The sequence below is a fragment of the Thalia democratica genome, chromosome 7 (genome assembly GCF_965202585.1).
Source record: "Thalia democratica chromosome 7, ktThaDemo2.hap1.1, whole genome shotgun sequence".
NCBI classification, from domain to species: domain Eukaryota; kingdom Metazoa; phylum Chordata; class Thaliacea; order Salpida; family Salpidae; genus Thalia; species Thalia democratica.
In genome coordinates, this window is record NC_139171.1 from 49248974 (window position 1) to 49273082 (window position 24109).

Genomic DNA, 24109 nt, shown 5'->3' on the forward strand with positions numbered 1-24109 from the left:
TTTTTGTTTCTTTTTAATTAACCGAAACAGTCAATGTACTGAAAAATAGCAAGAACATTAATTAAACTTTTAAATAAATTAACATGCTTTCTTATAAAAGTGAATTTAAAAAATTTTATGTAAGCTGTAGAAGTAGATGAAGTATGTTATCAGTTTTAAGAATTAAAAGTTATTTAAAAAATGGTCTGTTTGCGTGTACACAAATAAAAAAAAAAGTTTAAGTTTTACATTTGTTTATTGTTTGAAAAAAAAAAAAAAACTTGATAATTTAATAAAATCTAAATGTATTAAGGCTTCCGAGTCACTTGAAATACTTAACATTTTTTAAGTATTGAACTCAAAATACTAGTGTTTATAGCTTGTACTTAATGTTTTTTGTGGTTATCGTGAAAATATATTTAACTATATAGAATTTTGTATATTAAAATTTTGTAAAACGATATTTTGGTAAAAAAGCAAATATTTTAACATGAAAAAAAGCTACTAAAAGTAACAGTTAATCATAACAAATTTGATGGTATAATAATAGATACTTTAAAAGTTTATACTTGTAGAAAAGAAAAAATCTCTATAACCTTTTAAATTAAACCAACTGATATATTATTTTATTTTAGCTTTAGAAGATTTTAAATTATTTTATAACTATTTGTATCTTCAAAGTATTTCATATTTTTTTATTTACTTTTAAGGTTCAGAACATAGAGTTTAACAAATGGTAGTAAAATAGTTTTACTTGATTATATTCTTTGAAAAATTATTTTAGTTTATTATTATATTTAGAATACTTGCTAGAGTGATAAAAAAAAATATTTAGAAAAAATAAATATTTTAAAAATTGTTCACAAAGATGACTTTTAAGTTTCATCTGAAAAAATAATTTGTCAAAAATTCTTATTTATAAGTCAAACATAAAGAGTATGTGTTGTAGAGTACAACAAAATTTGTTTAGTTTTGTACGTTTATCATTTCTATTCAAAAATATTAATTTAAAAGTAAATTATATATTGTAAACAAAGTTTTTAAGAAAATATTGAACTACAGACGTACTTAAAATTTGAATTCTACACTCCAAACTAGGGGTCGGAATCCCTTTAAACAAAACTGTTTCACTTTGCGCGATAAAATAGTTTTATCGGCTTCTAATCTTTTGTTAAGCCATCACTCTAATTTTGACTGATTGTGAATAACCAATGTTTTTCAAAAGTTATAACTTATAATAAATTTCTCTACTTAAATTAACGTTAAGTATAAAACATATATTTGTTTTTATTTATAAATCGTTGATTCCGTACAGACATAAAACAATATTTGTAAAAGTTTTAAAATAAATGTTTGTGTCTACAAAAATAAGAAATCAAATACAACAGTGTTACGAAGCAGTTACAGTCTCTTTATTATAACATTATTTTTATTATGCAACTAACAAAAACTTATTACTACTAGATTAAAAGTAAACAATTTTTGTTTAATATAGTTATTGATTGGTGAAAAATAAATAAAACAAAAAGCAGAGTAATGGTTTTAAAAATGTTAATTATATTTACGATTTAGTAACATCATTATTAACCATTAAAATTATAAAATCAATAAATAGTAAAATGTATTTAAACCTATTTTAAAAACTTTGCATTACAGTTATTCTATCGTATATATAATCTAGCGTATATATAAAAAGTTAAAAAAAAGAAGTTTAATTTAACCAAACGCATAAAAAGTTTAGTATAATAGCTAATATTAAATAAAAAGTTTGTAGTCTAACAAATAATGTTATAAAAAGTTTCTTGAGTTTTTATAAAATTAATGAATCTACAATCTTAACTACTTAATATTTTAAACTTACGACGTTTTCTGTACTAATTTTATAAAACTATTCTACAGAGTTTTGAATTGATCATTATTGCAATACTAATTACAGAATTCAAACATGTTTTTTATAAAAAACTTGTTACGATTTTTGATTATTAATAAACTGTAATAAAGTAATAAACGAATTTACTAACATATAAAGGATTAAACATATTGTATTATATATAGATAAAAAACATACTTAAAAAGTAAGCAACTTAAATAAATTAAAAACTATCTATTTATAAATATACTTTTAAACTGATATCTAAACTTCTATTATGAGAACTGTGTCATTCTATACTATATTTGCATTTAATAGAAATCGCAGAGAAGTAAAATTTTTGGCTTATAATGATTTTCTTGTCTGATAAAATTTGGCATAACTAATTTGTTGTACGAGCATTAGTTAGTTAATACAAAATTTTATTTTATATTTTATTTAAACTAATACAGTTGTTTAGATAAAAAATTTACTTTATTCAACTTTGTTTAGAAGGTTTTAGAAATAACGCTTATAATTGAAGTTTTTACAGTTTATTAGTCGTAAATAAGTTGATATTCCAAAGTTTCGATTCTTAGTTCATTATAAAATATTTTTAAAACTTCTAATATATTAGTTTAATATAACTTTGATTAAAAAAAAACTATAACGGTGCATATCTATGAACCTTTAATAAAACTTATACTCTAACAGTGTTCTTTTTGGTCTATATGTTTAGGTTAATTTAGAATTTTATGATTTTAATACATGCGACTCAAAAAGCTGCAGACATACTACTCAGCTTGAATTTGTAGACTAAACTTATTTATTTTTGATTTTTTTTTGAATACGTAAGTTTATATAAAAGATAATTTTCAGAGTAAAAAAGGCACTCTCATGACTTTGTAAAAATTGTTTGACCCGTGCAAAAATTTGTAAAAATGTAATAAAACCGAACAGTCTCACGAAAACCGGACTAACGGTAAAACAGCAACTGTATATGTTTAGAATCGAGTTCTACAAGTACATTTGCAACATTCTCAATCTATAGCGCTATTTTTTATAAATAAACCTTTTTAAAGTTTACAATTACCTGCTGCTTAATTTCATTTATCGAACAAAGTCGCAGAGGTATAGAGTAGGTTCGAAAAACTGTGACAGTTCAAAAAATAGGTTTTACATTGCAATTCGATAGAACTATTAGTCGTTTATTGTGCTTACAATTGATTGAACTTAAAATAACTTACAACTAAAATAAATAATTTTGTACATGCTTGAAATTTTATCAAAAGCCTTCTTATAAAATTATATAAAACGAAAAATTGTCAAATGTCTTACTTTTTCATACTATGATATAATGTTTTGGCTTTTCTTGTATATCCATACAGTTTGTAGCATACATCTTAGTTAATACATACGTAACACTTGTGAAGGCTAGGATTTTCCAAATGAATTTTCACAAGCTTTCCAAGGGAGCGGTACTGCCCACTTCGGTAAATCCTGGTTTAGACTTTTTTCTTAAGGTTTTATCATACAAAAAAAAAAGTTTATAAAATCAACAATTTTTTTATTTTTAGTATACATACGTTCATACAAGTTTTTTAAAGACATTAACTTTTTACATGTTCTATTCCAATAATTAGATATTATTATAATTGTAATTATATATGATTATAATTAGATAATATTAATAATTATACAAATGTGTTCTATTCCATTGTTCTAACATCAGAGCGTATTTTAACAATAACACCACAAACTGCTTTTTTTAGTTTAATTGTTTTTAATATCTTCTGATGCGTTCGTTTAAGGCAATAAAAAATACTAACCTTTTAATGTATCTTTTCAAACTTTTTATTTTGTTTTTTCCAAGGTTAAAATTTAAACTTATTTAATTTTAGTTTATAAATTCAGCTAAATAGTTAAAAATAGTGAACTTATTAAGAAACAAAATCATAAATTGTGATATGTAAAAGTCGAAATTTAGAATTTAAACTAGTTTAAAAATACTAAAGTGGTTATCTGCTTCTTTTACAAAATATACTTAACTTACAGTTATAAGAGATACTCCTAGTTAATTAAGTTATAGAAGACAGTTTTTTTAAACTAAAACAGTTTTAAAGTCATGATTAAAAAAGAAAAATTATATAAAAAATTATTAAATCTATAAACTTTTCTTTTATTGTAGTGTAAAATAATCTTTCGGTTTTTATTCCAGTATACTAAAAAACATAAGTAATAGTATTTAATTTTACCAATCACCCATGGCAGATAAAATTGTAATATTTATTATTTGTATCAAATAGAACAACTAAAACAGTATGTTATATATTTTGCTCTATTAAAAGATACAAATCGAACTAATTTCAATTACATAAGACATATTTTCTCTAAAACTTTTAAAGATTCTAATTAAACCATTAAAATTTTCTATTTTATGAAACACTAAGCATCATCAAGACCGTTAAATTTATATTCTATAACAAACAAAAAACAAATAATTAGCATTTAGAAATTGTAGAAACTTAGTGTAGTTAAACGAAAAAATATATAAGTCAAAAAAACATACGGTTAATTACGTTCTCAAAAGCTATTATAATAACACTTTTAAAACTGTCAATCACTGTTCTTTTGTGCTACTTGAGATGACTTTCTTGAAAGCAATCGAAAACTATTTTTACATAGTGTTATATGCAACATTAAAAGCTCTATCATTTTAAAATGCTACGCTTTTCAGCAAAATCACAAGTTTTTTTTTTGTCAGAAACAAAAAAAAAAGCAGCTTAATTTTGTATTACCATTGTTAATATTTGTTTTTTTTGGTACAATTGTAAAAACTTTTAAATGAAACTAGAAAACTTTTGGTTAATGAAGTATTTACTTTATATACTTATTAAGTAGTTTATTAAGTTAACTAGAAATCAAAAAAGCGTAAAAGGAAACTGTAAAGTTTTTAAAAATCTATAGAAAAAAATTCAATAGAAGTTGTCACTAACTTATAAGCTATGTTAAGATATGAACTGTAGGTAAAAGTTTGAAATTGTCAGAATGTGCAATTGCAATTCATTTTTTTTGTATTTAATTCTCAGCCTTTAGTTGTGTAAAAGTACTTTTTTGTATAAACTTACTGTGAATAAAGAGTTTATGTTTATTTAAAAAAATTAGCATTTGTTTTTTATTTTAGGTGAAAATATTTCAATAGTAAAAAATGAAATGGACGCTTTTATTGATTTTAAAGTTTATATTCAGAATTAATGGGTAAGTCTAAGAAAATAAAAAGTTTAGTTTGATTTTGTTTTTAAAATCAATTTTTAACTTTGAAGTAAAACTAGTTTTTAGTAAAACTTAAAAATAGTATTTTTAGTAGCATGATTTTTTTTTTTGAGTATTCTTTTATAGTCGCTATTGTTTGTTTTATAAAACATTTGACAGTTTAATTTTTACGTAAAATCTAATTAAACTTTTTCATTCTTGTCCACTTTTAAGTTTTAAATAAAAAAGAAAGAAATTTTATATAAAGTATTTTTAAACCTTAAAAAAAAAAAACTTTAAAATTATTAAACTCTGTAAAACTTAAACTGGTCTTAAGAAATATGTGTGTTGCAAAAAAACAAAATTAAAACAGAAGCAGTATTATTGTTGATCTACCTTCTAAAGTTTATCATAGTACAAACCATACTGTGTTTGTTACGTTGTTAGATGCTACTTCTGATGACTTCATAAAGTGCATAAAATTGTCAGCTACATTTCCGAACGGAGATGAACTTTATGAGAAAGTGGTTAGTTTTAATCCAAATATTACAATAAAACAAACTAGTAAATGTTGTTTTTACCTAAACTTAGCTTAGAAACTAGATTTTGTTTAACTTTTTGTAGCTAAAGTAGTATTTTGATTAGAAAAAAAAATGTATGTACGTTGATAATTATTAGTTCAAAATTGAAAATAATTTAATATCTAGTTTTAGAATATAAAACGTAAAAAATCTTCATAAAAAAAATGCAAGTAATCTAATTGCTTTTTAATTTTCGTTAAATTCAATAAAGAAAATTATTAGTTCTTTATTCGTTTATGAATCTAAGAACAACATTTAAACTATTTATCCAAAAGTTAACAATAATGATTCTACTTTTTTTTTTCAAGTTTTTATACTTTTTACTGTGTACACTAAACAACATAATATTTTAACACTTTTTTTTTTATATAAAGTGTTAAGAAACTTGATAACCAGTTATTTTTACTTAATAAAATAGCTTAATAAAATAATTTAAATATATATTATCTGTAAATGATATCTAAACTTAGTTATTTTTTTATTAATTGTTTATAACGCAACTAAACAAACAAAAATAATAATTTTGAGTAAACTGTTTACTTTCTAAAAATTATACTAAAAGATATTTTTGTTTCGTCAAAAAGAATATTTTAACTTTTTCTTTCATAAAACCAAAGAAGTTAACTTTTAACGGATTTTTTATTTAAAAATATGGCACTAGAAAAACTGTTACAAATATTGTATGTGTGATATCTCTCTCAAAATTTTAAATATTGATATTTTTAATAGGCTTGATATGTACTTTAAACAAGACATTTTATAAACAAAAAAAAATAAATATAAAAAAGTAAGCACATGGTTTTGTAAACACTTATTTTTAGATAAACTTTTCTGAAATTCAAGAGCACAGAAATGTAGAAACAGTTCAGTTTCAAATAAATCCAACTTTAGAAAAGTGCAAAACAAGGAAAACTAGTTCTTCCAATGGAGAAAATTTACTTTATTTGTTTATTTTAAACATTAACGTAATCACCAATAACGGTGTTGAAGAAGTAAAAGCTTCAGAGGTAGAACTTGTCAGTAAACCTGGGTATATTTTTATTCAAACTGACAGACCAGTCTACAAACCCCATGAAAAAGGTTAATGGTTATAAATAATATTATTAAATTCCTTAATTTGGTTTTCAACTACTTTATTTATCAATTACAGCTTATATTCGCTTTATTCCGGTCGATGGAAGTATGTACTCAATTTCAAATTCTCACATAAAAATGTCTTTATGGGTTGGAATTTTTTTAATGTATTTCATTTTTAAATTTTGTGCTGTTTTACATACATTTTTTACAAAAAATAAACTTTTTCAGCAACCCTCACTCATAGATAATGAAAGAAGCTTAAAAGTTCCGTTGAAATCTAGAATTTTAGACAAGCCTTCATATGTATTAAAATACACCATACCTGATTGGCCTGTCTATGGAAAGTGGAAACTAGTAGCATCTTTCTTAAAGTAGGAGTAATTAAAGTTGTTTTAGTTAGATATGTTTTTCAAACTTGACATTGAAAAATTGATTGATTTTCTTTTAAATCAAATAAGGTTAATTTGTAACTAGAAGACTTTTATACTACACATTTGGTGTTAAATTTGTTGTGGATTGTGTCATGTGTTAAATAAAAATTACATTCTAAACTTTATTAACAACTTCGAAAACGCGATAACAAAAAAAAAACTATTTGCAGTGACTATATGACAGAAGATGAGTTTGAGTCTTCCTTTTACGTGGAAAAGTACAGCATTCCTACTTTTGATGTTGGAATATTTCCATATTCTCAAGGTTTTATACTAGAGAATGACGAAACATTCAAATTTGTAGTTAATGCTACGTGAGTTTTCAAAGCATAATGTCTTGATTTATTAAAAAAAATAAAGTAAGTTTCAAGATACTTTTATCATTACTTATACTTTTTTATAAATAATAGGTAAAAGTTCGAATTTTTTTTTTCAGAATTTAAGTTTTTTTATATTATATGAATTTTTTAATCAGTGAACTTTGTCTTAAATGAAAGAAGATATAAAAAACCTTTTTTAATGTATTGAAAAAAAGTATTTACTTTTTTAGAAGTAATTATACTTAAACCATTTGTTATACTTCGAAAAATTTTGACTTTTTGTCTATTTATAAAAAGAGACCTTATCTTACCCATGGTTTTGTACTAATATAAATTTCTTTGAACAATTTAATATCTTTTTGATAGTATGTTAACAAAACTAAAACAAAAAAAAACATTCAAATAGCAATATTAAAAACTATCAGATAGTGCTTTTGTGTAAAAAAACTTTCAAAGTCCAAAGTTGAAAAGGTTAAATTTTTTTATTAGTTATTCATATGGTGAGCCAGTAAAAGGCACAGCGCACGTAAGAATTGCGTTGAACCACCACCTTTATGACGTAGACACCGATTTATTTCCTCATTACCAAGAAAAACTTCAGTTGGACAATGGTGCTGCAATTTTTGAGTGTAGGGTCGATAGTTTTGTAAGTTATGACAAATAAAGTTATGCTTCTACTGTTCGTATTTATAACATCGATAAAAACTGATTTAGCTAGCTAATTACGTTTTTATATTGTTTTATTTTAACTTGTATAAATTTATCATTGAAAAATAAGGTTACATCAGTTTGTGTGAAAAATATATATTTAGCAAACAAAAATTTGATGCTAAGCTTTGTAATTTTTATTTAGTGTTGTAGTTAAATTGTTAAATGCATTAAAAATTTAAGCTAGTTTTAAACTTTGTTTTAGTAATTTTTCTCTTTATCTTGAAATAAAATCTTATAAACACGACATAACTATCTTTTCGACTTATATTTTTTAGTACTATAGAACGAACATCTAAGCTTAGAAACTGTAATAGTTACTTGTTTTTGAAACAAACATTTTCTAACACTCAACATTTATTTTTCTTTATATTTTAAAAGTTATGTCAGTTAGTAAATTTATATAGCACATAGTATAATTAATAAACATAAAATGTTATCTAAGTTTTATCTACATTTTTTAGTTGAACTATGCATAAATGCAGTTGTAGCATTCTATCCGCTTTTTCAACGTATTTTTTAAATTAAAAATTTGATCAACATGTTTTTGATTTAAACATTTAAAAAATGTTTATTAACTTTTAAGTAGAGTTGAGAGAGTTATCTAGTTTTCTGACTATATGATAAACTTAAAACAAAACTCTTTAATAATAAACAATAATTATATGATAATTTATATAAACAAACAGTTTGTTTTAAATAAATTAATTAGAAATCTTCTAAAACTAATAATTATATATTTGCTGGTTAACTATCTTAAAATCAAGATTTACTTATTTTTTAAAAGAGTTTAGAGAAAAGCTTGAACTTTTTTAGTTCTTTGTTAAACGTTTTTAATGATGAAAGTTTTGAATCGTTTTCTACACCCTTTTTAATAAAAGTTTTATTAAAGGGTATATGAAAAAGAAATATTATTTAATAAAACTTATTCTGAACACTTGGTACATAAATAAAAAGACTATAGTTAAAATTATTTAACTTTATATGAATGCTTTTCAATACTATTATTAACTTTTTCATGGAATAAAATATTATTTAGTTTGGTAATTTTTTTTGTTTCAATCTTCAGATTACTAAAACATATTTGGCGTACGTTAAAACTATACCTATGACAAACGTTTATCTCAATTTTTGACTATTTTGAAAGCTTCAATAAAAATATTCTTAGCAAAAAGTGAAACAAAAAGTGAAAGAAAACTACGACATGGTCAATAGTTTAAGTTATAATGTCAGAACTAGACATAAAAATTAAAAAATGTGATTTTTTTTTTGTTTCAGCTTTGTATTTATAATTTTAGTCATATATTACAAACCTATAAGTTTTAGCGAGTATTCTAAAACCTTCACTTAAACTTTTAATTTTTAGTCAAATGTTTCCTTTTATAATATTTTTTTAAGATTCATGGAACATCAGAACACTTAAATGAAAATGTTCAAATTGAAGCTACAGTAGTAAACGAAGAAGGCAGAACGAAAACAACCATCGATAGCTCAATAGTTATCACATCGCACCCAATAAAACTTCAATTCATTAAGCCTACCGCAACGTATATACCTGATATAAAAACAAGATTTACAGTAAGTAACTTTAAATTTTAAACTACTGTTTAAGGTATGAAAGTTTTATTTGTTGCAGGTTTTAGCAGTATACGCAAATGAAATGTTAGCAAAAAATATAACTTTGGATGTTACTTTGAATACTGGCGATGACCAAATTACCGTAAAAGTTAGTTTGACGATGATGTATCTAGTTTTTTTTTTAAACAAAATTTTCAGTCAAACGAATGTTTAAAAACATTGTTGTAAACCTTAACAAGGACAAGTTTCTGAGCAACAAAAACTTTAGACAAACAGCAACGGACTGGCAACATTTGATATTACTGTTTCTCAAACTACTGGTTATACCATTTCCGTTTCCACATTTTTTTATGACAGTCAAGGCAAGAGTTATCAAGCAAAAGCTACAAATGATCTTGTATCTGAGGTACATCTTTCAGTTAAAAACTTTTGAGTTAAAAATCAAATGTTTTTTCTTTTTTTGATCACGAATATTTTTACATTAAGTGTTTTTTAAGTTGTTTTTTTAGATAGGGAACTAGTTTATGGTGGATGTTATGTTATCAGTTTTAGTTACTAAAAGTAAAATAATCACAGGGGTCAGTCCTGTTTTAAAATGTTTAAAAACTTTTAATAGTTTATGAAGCTAACCTTTAAAAAAAAATTTAAAGGAAATGCCAGAACATTTTATCAAACTTTATGGTCCACTTGAAGAGTTCAAAGTGGGTAGTATTTGCACTGTTGAAATCAAAATATCAACATTGAATCAAAAAACTAAGGTGAGGCATATTAAAAGTTCTCATCTGTAAGTAGCTGTTCGTATAGATAATAATGTTTCACTTTCAGATATACTATTATGTAAGTAGCGGTACAAACAAAGTTCTTCAGCAAGGTTATTTACTATTGGACGAACAACTTGAATATAACAAGCTAGAGTTGGAAATCAAGGAAGAGATGACACCTTTTTCTTACATTACAGCCTTTTATAAGTCTGCTGGTAAGTTGTGTGTTCACTTATATTTATTTTTGTAATGATAACTGCTAAAGTTTACAAATAAAAGTGCTCTACTTTATGTGTTGTACAATTATTCTCAAAACGATGTATAATCTACATTTTGAAAGTTTTTATAGAGTATTGCAATAATAAACAAATTTATAACGGTATCGTTTAAATAATCAAGTTCTAAACATTTAAATAGCACAGTTTTTTACAAAGTAAGTCTTTAAAGCTTCTGTCGTACAAAAATAACATTTTTTACAGAAAGTGAAAACGTAGCTAGAGATACAGTAACTTTGTTTTCAAAAAATTCCTGCTTCCACAAAACTCCTACCGTAAAAGTAGTCAGAAGTCAAGAATTCAACTCAGTATTACCTAAACATGGAGAAAAGGTTTTTAATTCGTTTTGAGGCTTTTCTCTTTCTACATTTAAAATATTTTTGTAAGGTTTGTTACTACTGTAAACAAAAACACGTTCTTTAAACGTAAAAAAAATACTAGTTCGTATATGTCGACGTAGCTGAAGTTTTCATCAGAATTTTTATGTTAACAACTATTTTCTAAATCAGTAGTGTGCTTGATAAACTATGCAGTTTTTATGCTACGTTTGCACAAAAAGAGCTCTAACAAAGCTTCAATATATTTTTTTTAGTTTCGTTTTTGACATAATTTTCAATTAACTGTTGTGATTCTTTTTTGTCCTTAAAAAGTTTTTATATGTTTTGCACAACTGGTGAACAGTTAAATGGGAAAGATTAATATATAAGCTCGATGTATTTAGTATTAAGAAAAAGTAATTTAAACTTGTATTAAAACAAAAAATCTAACTAGTTAAAAGTTTTTCAAGATTCAACATCTATCAATTTTTACATCTTAAGTGTTACAAAATATTTTTTTAAATGATTTGTTTGAAGGTAGTCTTCATTTTTTATAGTAGAGATTGGACAGCTTTGAGTATTGTGATCTACATATAATAAAGTTACTTTAAAGAAACGATATAAAAAACTGTCTCAATAGAATCCTGTTTGAATGAGAATTGAAAATGTTTATACAACAAACGAAAGATCTCTGTATCTGTTGTTTTTTGTTTTTGTAAAAATGTTGAGACAGTTTTTTATATGGTTATTTTAAAACGACTTTATAGCATGTAGAAAAACTTTTGTACAATTTCTTTTACAGGTTTTCACGTTTTTTGCGATAATTTTTCTTAAAATTTTCTTCCTAAAAGTTTAAAACTATTTTTTTTATAACATGTTCATAGCAGCTAAGTTTTTTATACATTACAGATTAGCCTAAAACTAAATGGAAGTAATAGTTCGTTTATCGGAATATCCGCTGTTGACCAAATGTCATTGATATTAAGAAAAAAGGTGCAAGACGAAGTAGAGCAAAAGAACGTGTTTGCTGTCGGAAGTAGAGAAAATTTTCTCGACAAAGTTAAACAACATTTTACTGAAGAAAACATATTTTCCAGTTACACAGGTTTTTTTTTTATTAACAAAAACTAATGTTTTGCATAGTGAAAGTTTTCAAATAAAACAGAAGGAAAAATGCAAACAAATACTAGAGGAAAAAGATCGCTACTTGACAGAGACGATGAAGATTCCAAAGAAAGACGTCAGATGCGTAAGATTAAATATAAAGTTTTAAATACAACATATTAATAACCTTTAGGTGATATTTCTACAAATTAAAGTACTATCGTGGTTTTTAGTAATTTCTACAATTAAGTTTAGCTTAGTTCTTTTTAACGTAAAACTAACAATTTATAAACTGAATGTAACTTTTTTTTTGTATAAAAGTTTATAAATTAGTTCTCAATATTAATTTAAGTTAGTAAGTAGTAATTTAACACTATCACGACAAGGTCAATAGTTAGTTTCTATTTCTTTAAATTTTTTCTGTACCAATTATAATTTACTTTTGTTTTATTATCTAACAAACAAAGGTAATTTTCAGTTAGCATGTGTTGCGAAATTGGAAAGCAAAGCTATTTATCGTCCAGAGGAAACATGCCAAACTTCTGCGAGGAAAGATCTAGACGAGTGGATGATAATGAAACTGTGGAAGGTTGCAAAGATTTCTTCAAAAAGTGCTGTGATTGCGAATCAAGAAACATGGGCGATCGGTGCAATTTGGAAAGGTGAGACTTTTTCTAAATTTTAACACTTTTGGCGTTAGTTTAAAATTTTCTTTTACCCAGTATTAACAACAAACGTATTATTAACAGTAATTAACAGTATTAACAGTAAACGAACTTTCAAACAAAGTTCTATTGCTCTTTTTTTAACAATACCAAGTTGTTTAGTAGTGGTTTTTTTAAACTAAACTATTAATTCTATCATCCTGTTTTACTGAAACATACTGTTTGTAAGGTAATAAACTTAAATTATGATCCTGTAAAGATTTTAGAATAAATATGCATTTTATCAGTGTTCTTCTTATTGAAAAATGTAAGAATTTTTTTGTTATTCAAAATCATGAAATTAAAAACAGATCTAACATAAATTCTTATAAAGTACCTGTATATATAGTTTTAAATTAAATTGTTTACATTAGTAGAAATATTTTTATAGTTATCTGCTTGTTTGGAAAATAATTTACTCCTAATATATGGAATAAAACTATATCTATTATTTCTTTAAGTCTCAAAAAAATGTCTCAAAAGTAGTTGTCATGAAAAAAAGTTTTTAGAAATAATACGTAATATCTAATAAATTATTTCTTAGCTTGAAAATAGCAACAAAGTATTACGAAGAACCAACATCTAGAGCACCAATGGTAATAGGTGTAGTTAAAAAATCGAAAATGCGCAGAAGAAAGAATTTAGATTCGCCAAAGCATGTCGTTCGGAGTAATTTTGCTCCAACATGGTTCAATTTAGACTTTAATTCAGCGTAAGTTTTTTAATTTAAACAACAATAAATGTTACTTATTAAAAGCTTAAACTATCTTGTTACACAATAGGTCCCTACTTTTTTATATTGATACATTTTTGATCGCTATAAACTTACACAATTTAAAATTTTTTAGTTAAGTTTCTGAAGTTATGTTACAAAATCAAACTGGTTTGTTTAAATAAATAAGTTTCACACTAAAATATGCTCCTTTACATTTAAAAGCAATAATCACAAATCTATATGATTTACTCTTGTTTATGTTTTTAGTTAATTATTTTTTGAATTTGATACTAGATGTTTTGACCTTTTTGAAAATTAGACTGAAGTTTGATGAGAAAAATAAATTTTAATTTTAATGTAAAATTTTCTATCAAAAAATAAACAAACCTATTAAAAAAATTTGAATGAGCTTTTTAGGTAAGTTTAAAAAAAGTTGTATATAAAAACTTTAAGTGTAATATTTATCACTTAAAAACTTCTACTTAAAGTGAACAAGTAATCAAATTAAAAAATAGTTTTTAAAAAATGTATATAAATTACTTTTTTTTAATAAAAAAGGTTAAAAAGAAAAGTATTTAAATTACAACTACTAAATAAAATATATTTAAAAAACAATATTAGAAATTATTAATAATAAACTTTTATAGCAAATAGTAAAATTTAATTAGAGACCATTTGTTGAATAGATTCGTTTTAATGAGTGAATAAAACTATATATTATATTTATATAAACGCTTCAAATATTTTTGTATTTCTTTTAGATTTATTAAGCTGTGTTAATCGACACAAAAAACATTTTTTTTAAAGGTTAAAACTTAAACAGCCTATTTGTTTGATTCAGTGTATACTGTCCTCAGTTTTTCAATGATAACAAAAATCAATTTAATGTTTGGTTTAAACCGAACGTGTATATAATAGGTCACTGCAAGATATGACATTGTCTTCGAGTTCAATTCCTCACATACCACATCTACCGCATTCAATAACATCGTGGACGTTGAATATGTTTTCTGTATCCAAGGTAGATAGTTACTTTGTGTCGATGCTTTATTTGTTTATATTAGTATAACTTAAAATTTTAGTTTACAAAAATACTTAGTAACAAGAGAACAAAATAAGTGTTTCATCTTTCGAAGAAAACTTAAACTTGCCAAACTAAAAGTGTATTTAATATTGCTTTAAATTACTAACTTTAAAAGTATTCGATATTTATTTTAACAGTTTATTACTAACAAAACAATGTTTCACTCCTATACTTGCATATAGGAGATCCTCAGTTGCTGTAAACAAATCTTATTCAAATAGAATCTTAGTTTTAAAATTATGAAAGTTTATTTCCGCCCTATTAACAACTTTAAAACATTTATATAAAAAGTTTGTTGCACATATAAATTTTTTGTATTCAAAACAAATTAACCTTACTCGATTGAGAAAAAACAAAAAAAAATCTTTAAATACAAATCAGCTAAAAAATTAAAGAGTGTTTTTTAGAAAGAAAGTACGAAGTTTAAAAAAAAAAAAATAAATATTTTAGAACTTTACAAAATCTCAGAAAAAAGATAAAGATTAAGTCATATAGAATTTTAATTAGCTTAATAAGTATAATTGAAAAAATATATATTTAAGTATTAAGATCTTAAATTTTATTTTAATGAGCAAAAAAACTAGTTTAAGTTATTAATGAAATTTATAGTATGATGTTTGAAGTTAAGTTTAAAAAGATTTATCTAAAGCAACAATAAAGAAAATTTGTTTAACTATGCTTAATTAAAAGACATACATTAGACTTTATTTGAAGCATAAGCTTTTTACTTTTTTATAGCTTTAAACGTTTTAAACAATTACGAATATCATGTTAAGTGGTTATATAATACTACGAGTTATAAAAAAAAAAGTTTTTTTTTCTTAATTATTTTTCACATAAAAACTAATACTTTGGTATTTTAAAAGTAAACTTTCGCATAAAGTTACTTTTGTTAAACATAAATATCAGCCTGTATGGTAGATAGTACGATCTTTTCAGTAAATACACCTAAACATAGATATTATATACATCAAAAATAAAAAACTACTTTTTACTATTAATTTTATTTATTTCTTTTTTTTTTCGATTTTATTATTAAAAATCTCTAATAACTATCTACCTGTAAATACTTTAAAACTATTTACTTTATATAAGGCAACTAATCTTCTTCGATTGTTCTACTTAAGTGCAAGAAAAACTGTAAAAACGTTTTAAAATGTTTTTTTTTTCAATAAGTTAAAGTCTAAATTTGTTAATAACTAGGACAAGTCAATGTGTATAGCGCCTCCAGTGAGCATACAAGTTGAACACAACCTGTTTTTGGACGTGAAGGTTCCTGACGAAGTTAAAATTGGTAAAAGCATATATATAGACGTGTTTGTACACAACCATTTTACTGAGGATCTCGAGGTACATAAACTTTGTTGAAACTTTCATTTAGATTTAAACATTTCGATTATAATTTTTTTTTTGAATACTCTAATTTCTAAATTGATAAGTTTCAAACTATTTTTTTTTCCTTAAAGTAATAAACATGTTATAGAACAAATTTAAAAGAAAAAAAAAACTTTTTTAGTGATGAAAATGTCTTCTTTTGTGCTTAACTAGCTTTTTATAAAAAATATGTTGTTAATTATGATAGCAAAAGTGAAAACATTTTTATTCATTTTTAAAACTATAAAAACAAAACATACAAGTTTTTAGTAACATAGAAACTAGTAGTTATATTAAAGACAAAGTTCTAAACAATTAGCTTTTATCAAAACGAAATATGCAGTTGAAAACTCTTAAAGATTATTGTTATAAGTAACAAGATGTCAGAGTTTTACTAATTTTTAGGTTACTGTTATGTTGTTGCAATCAAGAGGAGTTTGTTCGCAAAACAGTTTAAGCCAGTTGAAAAATGAAAAACGTAAAGGGGTAGTTATTGAACACATTGCTCAAGCATCAAAAGTGTCTCTAGTTCGATTTAACGTCATAATCTACCAAATAGGAGTTACTGAAATTAAGGTTTAAAGTAATATTACTTCCACTTTTTTGTAAACTATACTATTTATTTTCAGAACTAAAATATCAATATATGCAATGAATTAATTTACTAAAAAGTAGTTCCAAGAACTTTTGTTAAAAAAAAAAAAGTTTATGCATTTTAACTTTACCTTACCAAGACTTAACTTTTAAGCAAATTTAATTAGTTTCAACAATAACAAAACTATTTTAAAATATACTTATTTTTGTCACCGTAAGTTGTCCTTCCGTACTGAACTAAGTATAAGTTTAAGTTAAAATTTTATTTATCAAAGTAAAGCCATTAAAACTTAAAATATTCTTTATATTTTTACTGATTTAGACATTAATGTTTTGGTACATATTTTATCTAAAATAATTTTAAACTTAGAATATATAAGTAAGCGTAAAATATATTAGTGCTAGTATGTTAATTTGTAAAATAGTTCTTCCGAATCAAAATATTTTTATCATTATATAAGTTATGGACTCAAAATTAATTTGAGTTTTAGAAATGAAGTTTTATGAGACTAATTCAAAATAACTTATGTTTTACTTTTTCATAAATTTTGTTATAAGCCTTTTAAAACACTGTTATTGCAAAATCATAGCGCATTTACTTCTAAACAGTACTAGACTAACTACAACTATTAAACAATGCTATCAAACTAACCCAGGTCAACCTGGAATGCCCGTCTATAAACGCATCCGATTACGTGGAAAAAACGGTAGTAGGAAAACCTGTCGGTCAAGTCAAAGAAAGCGGGTACCACCAGTTACACAGGGGAATCACCTACAGCAAGGGTTTCAGGTCGAGAGCACGCAGGCAAGCTTCGAGCGAAAACGTCTACACTTTCGACATTCCAAACTCTGCTGTTAGGGGAAGTTATAAGGTGCTTTTAGTTTTATTATTTGTAGAACACGCACTTCTATTCAACCTTTTTATATTGCTTGACAAAATGAAATAACTTTAAAGGTTACAATTCAATAAAATAAATTTAGTTTTTATACAGAAATGCTTCAAAACACTTACCCATAAAAAACATGTTAATTAAAAATTACTTTTTGACGTTTAAAATGTTCAGAAATTAATTGCAGGTAAATGTCAGCTATCATAGCGTAGAATCGGCATCAATTCAAAAACCATCATTTTCAGTAGAGAAAATTTCAGGCATTGATCAATACTTGCTAAACATTCGGTACATTGTTTCAAGGTAAGAAAGTTGTTTCTTAGTGCTTACTTGTTTTTATCCAAATTTTCTTAACAGATACAATTACTTGAGCAACAAAGACTTGCTAAATGATGAGAGTGAAAACTTATTGAAGTTAGAAGCACAAACAAACATAAATGCCCTGTACGCGTTCGTTAGATCAGCAGGTAAACTGAATTTGGTAATTTTATTAGTGTTTTAACACTAGCGAGGTGTGTAAAAATAAAACATAGTGAATTAGTATAACAAAGTTTTTCGTGTCTTTTAGTGTGTTTTCAGCTATGTTTTAATGACTAGGTCTAGCATTTAATTAAAAAACTTTATAAAAACAAAAGAAAAAACTAAAAATTAGTTTATCAAAAAATAGATATTTCATCAAAAAAGTTATGTTTTGAAAAGTAAATTAAAGTTACTGGGCTAATTATTTGTTTGTTTTTCTGACTTTTATATCAGTTTGTTGTCGTTTTTTTAGTATTTCCGTAATTTTTGTAACTACATCAATTTTTTAACTCTGTTTTCTAAATACAGAAGGAGAGTTTTTAGGTTTCACGTACTCACCGGTAGAAACGTCTCGTCCGGATTTCATTCTTTCCTGCATTGTTTTGAGATTAGTCGCCGAATCAGCCCCACTTGCGTCTTTCAATCAAGTAAAAAATATAAGAACAATACTTAAAAGTGATTCAGATAAGTTATTGAAATTTGCTGAAAATTTTGTAGGAAATATTGGGAAATGTCTTGGAGTGGGCTCTTTATCACTACGACGATGAAAATCATTGGTTCTCCGAGTAAGTTAAGATTTAATAGCAACAAAAGCTAAAACAGTCCAAAAGTCATCTATAAAAAATACACATGTTTTTTTTTGGAAAAGTAAATTTGCAGCAACTTATAAGAAGTTTTAGGTTAATTTTTAAATGATTCTGTTTCTTCTGAATAATAATACTTTAATTGCTATTAAGAATCTAAATTAATAAATCATGTAAACTTATTTTTATTTTTAGCAGCAGCAATTCCTATAGCGAGAGTGAAGCAAAACCTAGCCGAAAAGTTCTCAACGAAAAAGTTTTATTTTTGTTTTTAAGAGAATTTTTCTTTTATTGCCTTAATTTAATTCTGTAACAGATTTATCAGACATCGTTGGTACTATCAGAACTAAATCGATTGTATGAAGTCTACCAAAAGTTAGCTAGTGTAAACCTTAAAGTTATCATTATTTTATTTTAAAAAGCTTTAACAAAGTACTATTTTCAGTGTAGGAAACAATGATGCCCTCGAGTTTGTTACAAGCAGTTTTACTAAACTTTTGATTTACATCGAGTCGGCAACTTCATTTGTAGTGGAATCGTCAAAATCAGTTTATTATTTTTTCAAGTTTTGAATTTTCTTTCATTTACGCTAAAGGTTTTTTGCACAACCTAATATGATGACTGAATCAAGTGTTTTTATTTTTGCCTTATTAAGTTAAAGTTATATTAGCCATATAAAAACAAATGCTAAAATTATTGTTTGCTCCGTAAAACTAATTTCGCAATATTTTTCAAGATAAAGTTCAGGAAAACGTCCACAGCATTAATGCAAGCAACAGCAGCCGAATCTGTTTATATTTATTGGAACCGAGAAAAAAGGAGACTCAAACAAACTGTAATTTCTTCAAGAAAAACTCTAGTAAACGATGTTGATGGTAACCTGATGTGGATAGAGGTTATTTAAGTTTACTAATCAGTTTTACAAGTAAAAATTTTAGCTATAAAAAAGTTAAGGTTTACTTCTTTAATGATTTTATATATTTTGAAAGATAATTATAAACTATTTTATACACAAACAGTCATATATTCGTGGTGATTACTAGTAGAAATCGAATATTTTTTTATGTACTGTTCAGCATACCTAACTTTAACTTTTATTAATAAAACTTTTTTTAAGTTTAAATTTTACATTTTTTTAAACACAAATGAACTAATACATTGTTTTTTAATTAAGCTCTTACTAGATATTTCACTAGAGATGTTTCACCAGAGGTTTTTATTAAAATCAGTATTATAAACACATTACATTATTTCATACCTTAACTTTTGTCTATTTGTTTCGGAAAACTTACAAAAAATTAATAATTTACATATAAAACTCTAACTATATTATTTTTTTAATTTTATCTATTAAACTCTTTTTTTTCCATAAATCAATATCAAACTATAAACAGCTTGTAAATTGAAAAATATCTATCAGTACATAAAGTTAAAAACATTTTTGATTTAAACACAACTATTACAATCTAGAAAACTAAACTGCTCGTAAGCTTTTAGTTTTGATTAAGCGATTGACAAATTTTTTCAGCTAACTAAGTTGCGGTTTATATTTAATTTTTATGAAAGAAACATTTAGTCGGATGCCAAATGGCGACGTGTGAGGAATCCAACGAAAGAGGAAGTGTTTAGTCACAATGCCAATAATGTCGCTGCCACAGCAACATGGATGCACTTTTTATTAGTTAAAGGTTAATTTGTTTACTTTGTTTTTGAAAAATGCAATACATGAACTTATTCGATCCTTTTGTGATTTTTTTTTATTTTAAATCTTATCATTCACACATAGATTTTTGATGAAGTTTTTTTTTTAAAGTAAATTTTGTTAAAACATAAACGGCAATATTTATACTTGTTTAAATATAAATTTACAAATTTTTTTTTGAAGAAACATATCGATTATCTAAAGCAATTTTTTTAAATCACTTTAAACTAATGAAAAAAAATATTCAAATTTAAACTTACAAGTTTACTAAAATGACCGAATTTTCATTGAAAAAAAAAATAAGTAAAAAGATACTTAAGTAAAGTCTTTTTTTAAGTAGTTCATGTGATACGTGTTATTTTTAATAAAATTGTAAACTGTAGGTTCTACAATGACCGACTATTATGCGAACTGGCTTATTAAGGAAAGAAACTCGAAAGGTACGTGGTTCGATCTGCGAGACAGCTTAAAAGCAATAGAAGCCTTGGGCTTGTACGCAACTAAAAACCAGTTGTCGACACCTAACATTGAAATATTGGTTTGTGCAAAACATAAGAATACTTACATAGTGAAGTTATTTAAGATAAAAATAGCAAGGTAAAAAGTGGTAAAAATACAAAAATATCGATTTGATGTATAGAACAACTAGTAGTATATTTCGTCAATGTATGTTATAAAATGCTTCTCACTAAAAGCTAAAAGTATGTTGAAAAGTTACCACTTATCAATATTTTTAATCTACAAGTAAACAACTAATTTAAAAAAATAATCAAAACAAAGTAAATAGTTATAAACAAGTTTTCAAACTACATATTTTTTTAATTTATTCTTGATCACTCAAACATTTTTAGAACGACTACGGAGAGTGGAAAAATTTATCGGCTATAACGCCTTATGTTTCAAAAAATCAAGACTATTACTTCGTATCAAAAAACAAAAGCATGCGAGCAAGAATCTACGGGCCTGGTCAAGGATGGCTGCAAGTAATAAGATATTTATTGATGTATTAAACTTTTGAAAACTCTTCATTTTTTGTAGTATGAAATACAAAAACCAAGTGAAAGTGGTATTGAAAATCATCGAAGCAAAAGATCTTCGCAAGCCATATCCAACGAAGAGTGCCCTGTAGATGTTAACTTTGAAATCACCCAAAGTAGTTTACCTTTTTATAACGTTTTATTGCATTATCTAGTTTAATAAGTAAAAAAATACTTAATTAATTTTATTGTATTTTAGTACAGCAAGTAAGTGCGATGTCAACAGCCAACACTATAACAAATAATGTGCTTTTGAGGACTGAATTTTCGGAATCATCTGTTTTCAAATCGAGCAACGTTCATGATGAAATATTTGTAGTCCATATTGCTCTTAAGTCAAGTAAACAAATTTTTGAAGAAGACTTTGAATTAGTAAGCAGCTTTTTTCTAATGATAGTGAACAAAACAAAACTAATTAAAAAGATTTACTCTATTTTATAGTTTTGTGGACATAAACAAAAAATTTTTTTTTGCCTAATGTTTTCAAAATACCTTTTTTTGAAAAATCAGTAGATGATTTAGATATAAAAAGTTTGTTTTAGAATTAATCCGATCTAAAATAAAACCATAAAAAGTATTAACGTATAAAATTTTTTACGTGTTTTTTAATTTATTCGTTTAATAACTCATTGAAGCATTTTTACACAGCTTAACAATCCAGTCGAGCACATAATAGAACATTACACAATCAATGACAAAAGTGTCATTTTTTACATAAGGGGTAACGGTGATCTTAAATTTCGAATGAACTTTGAAACAAACTTGGATAACTCATTCACAATCACAACTTACCCAGTCAAGCATCCAGGTTAAATTTACAACACTGAAGCTAAAAAATTATATCAGCATAAGCATTGATTTATGATGTAATAAAAGTATAGGTTGTTAAATCATATACCTAGCTATTGCAAAATGCAACATATTAACGGTCAGTCATTAAAACAAAAGGTTTGGCATGTAAGTCTGTGCACGATCCCTATCCGGACCGCAGAGAAAACTTGCGCAGTCATTGCGAGCAGAGCGAATGTATTTGTGGAGTCTTGCACGACTGTCCAAAAAAGAAAAAACCTAAAAAAGCAACCAAGGAAAAAAGACAGGAAAAACACGAGAAAAAAGATACAATGTACTGTTAGTCGAGAAAAATAAACATTTAAATATATTTACATTATACCTCCTAAAAGTTTTTGTAGTTTTTACGGATTTTCAGATATTTTTAGCTTGTTGTTTACAACAGGAACCACTATAGGGTTAAAAGCTAAAATAGCTTAAGTAAACTTTTTAAATAAACAACTAATATAAATGTATACTATTTGAAAATAAATTGTGTTTGTTTCAAACATTCGTATAAATAATAAAAACGGGTTTTGTAAAAAACTTTTTTTCTACAATATGTGTAATGCAAGGCGATGATCACATAAATAAACCTACTTATGATTCTATATATACTAAAAACTTAAGAATTTAATAACTTAAATTTAAATTAAATTTATATTTATCAAACTCGACTTTAGATTGTTACGTAATCTTACTGCAACTTTTGGGGCAGAAAGCATCAAGCCTGTTAACGTGTAAAGTAGTGTCTGTTTTTTATATTTTGTTAAAGTGTGTATGTTGTTTAAACTACACATATATATTTATAATTATAGTTATTTACTTAAACTATGCAATACATAGTTAAATAATAAAAATTAAAAGTTAACTGTTAACGCACAAACTAATAAATTTAATGTTTTTAAGGTACAGTTGTACTATAAACAAACTAAAACTTTTTTGCATAGCTTACAGATTGAAATACAAAGACCCAATCACTGCAAACGTACCGCAAGGATGGAAAGCTTTCAGTTGTGAGCTGAAAGAAGTTTATTATTCTTCCGGCGAGCTGCAGTCCATTGGGTCGCGTCAACGCCACCAGTTTTGGGTGCGAGATGACTGCAAGAAGTTTTCTTTGAAAAGAAACCGGTACTACCTGATCATTGGCAGTTCCGCGGTGATAGGACAAAACAGAGAGTAAGTCAGGAGAGTATTAAAATATCTTTTAACTTTAATTATTACTTTGTGTAGTCGAATTCAACCTTTTATTTGGTTATGACTTACTGATTTTGATTTGTACTAGCGGCTCTCCTCTGGTCAAGCATCTTCTCGATTCGAACTCGTGGATCGAAGAGTGGCCCTCAAAGTATCCGGCTTGCAACAGGTATGGGACTAGTAACAGCAAGAAAATTACTTTGACAAAAACTTGCAAATCTCTGCAGGATTTTGTGAATAATATTAAATTATTTTAAATTTCGTTTTTGTATAACCGGTGTGCTTTTTTTGTTAGTTATCTTTATGTATTTCTAAATAGATGTCGCAAGTTTTATTTTTACTAAAAAATGAATCAATAATAGCTGTTATAGTTTTTTTTCTATTAAATATAAAAGATTAAAATTTTTAGTTTCATATCAAACGCTTAATGAATTTTAACCTTGTTTTAATTAACTAATAGTTTTTGATTTTAAGCTACCATTGAAATGTTTTTTTTATGTATTTACTTTGAATTAGTATAATTTAAAAGTTTTATGTCTAAATAAGTTATTTAAAAACTATTTAGAAAAAATCTCCTACTTTTATGTTTTACTTGCTTTGATTTTTTTTTATTTACGCAACAAATAAAAACGGCAGAATAAATGAAACA

General features: G+C 25.1%; 1 protein-coding gene across 4 annotated transcripts; it reads left to right on the forward strand.

Annotated features, from left to right (window-relative positions):
* Positions 1 to 5016: 5016 nt before the first annotated feature.
* Positions 5017 to 23933, forward strand: LOC145840310 (A.superbus venom factor 2-like). Of its 4 annotated transcripts, none has more exons than XM_082947523.1 (38): positions 5017 to 5086; positions 5454 to 5607; positions 6483 to 6741; positions 6812 to 6885; positions 6967 to 7109; positions 7340 to 7483; positions 7979 to 8135; positions 9596 to 9775; positions 9834 to 9923; positions 10044 to 10181; positions 10426 to 10533; positions 10601 to 10751; positions 11016 to 11143; positions 12038 to 12233; positions 12294 to 12377; positions 12711 to 12894; positions 13481 to 13648; positions 14570 to 14672; positions 15939 to 16085; positions 16515 to 16685; positions 17360 to 17575; positions 17781 to 17896; positions 17951 to 18060; positions 18422 to 18540; positions 18611 to 18678; positions 18892 to 18952; positions 19013 to 19071; positions 19142 to 19244; positions 19433 to 19591; positions 20273 to 20384; positions 20782 to 20936; positions 21250 to 21381; positions 21437 to 21551; positions 21635 to 21807; positions 22084 to 22243; positions 22384 to 22563; positions 23214 to 23442; positions 23549 to 23933. In XM_082947523.1, exons 1-38 carry the CDS (start codon positions 5037 to 5039, stop codon positions 23715 to 23717), a joined length of 5265 nt encoding a protein of 1754 aa, XP_082803649.1. In that variant the 5' UTR covers positions 5017 to 5036; the 3' UTR covers positions 23718 to 23933. The 4 variants fall into 4 exon arrangements, with proteins under 4 accessions (XP_082803649.1, XP_082803650.1, XP_082803651.1 ...); XM_082947524.1 differs by having other exon boundaries at positions 18895 to 18952; XM_082947525.1 differs by having other exon boundaries at positions 18898 to 18952.
* The last annotated feature ends 176 nt before the right edge of the window (positions 23934 to 24109 follow it).

What these genes read in the sequence shown, in the direction of transcription:
- LOC145840310 (XM_082947523.1), top strand. Translation starts at nt 5,037, where the DNA reads ATGAAATGGACGCTTTTATTGATTTTAAAGTTTATATTCAGAATTAAT. An exon ending in TACCTAAACATGGAGAAAAG is followed by an intron (nt 11,144 to 12,037) that starts GTTTTTAATTCG and finishes TATACATTACAG; the next exon opens with ATTAGCCTAAAACTAAATGG. An exon ending in GCACTTTTTATTAGTTAAAG is followed by an intron (nt 20,385 to 20,781) that starts GTTAATTTGTTT and finishes TGTAAACTGTAG; the next exon opens with GTTCTACAATGACCGACTAT.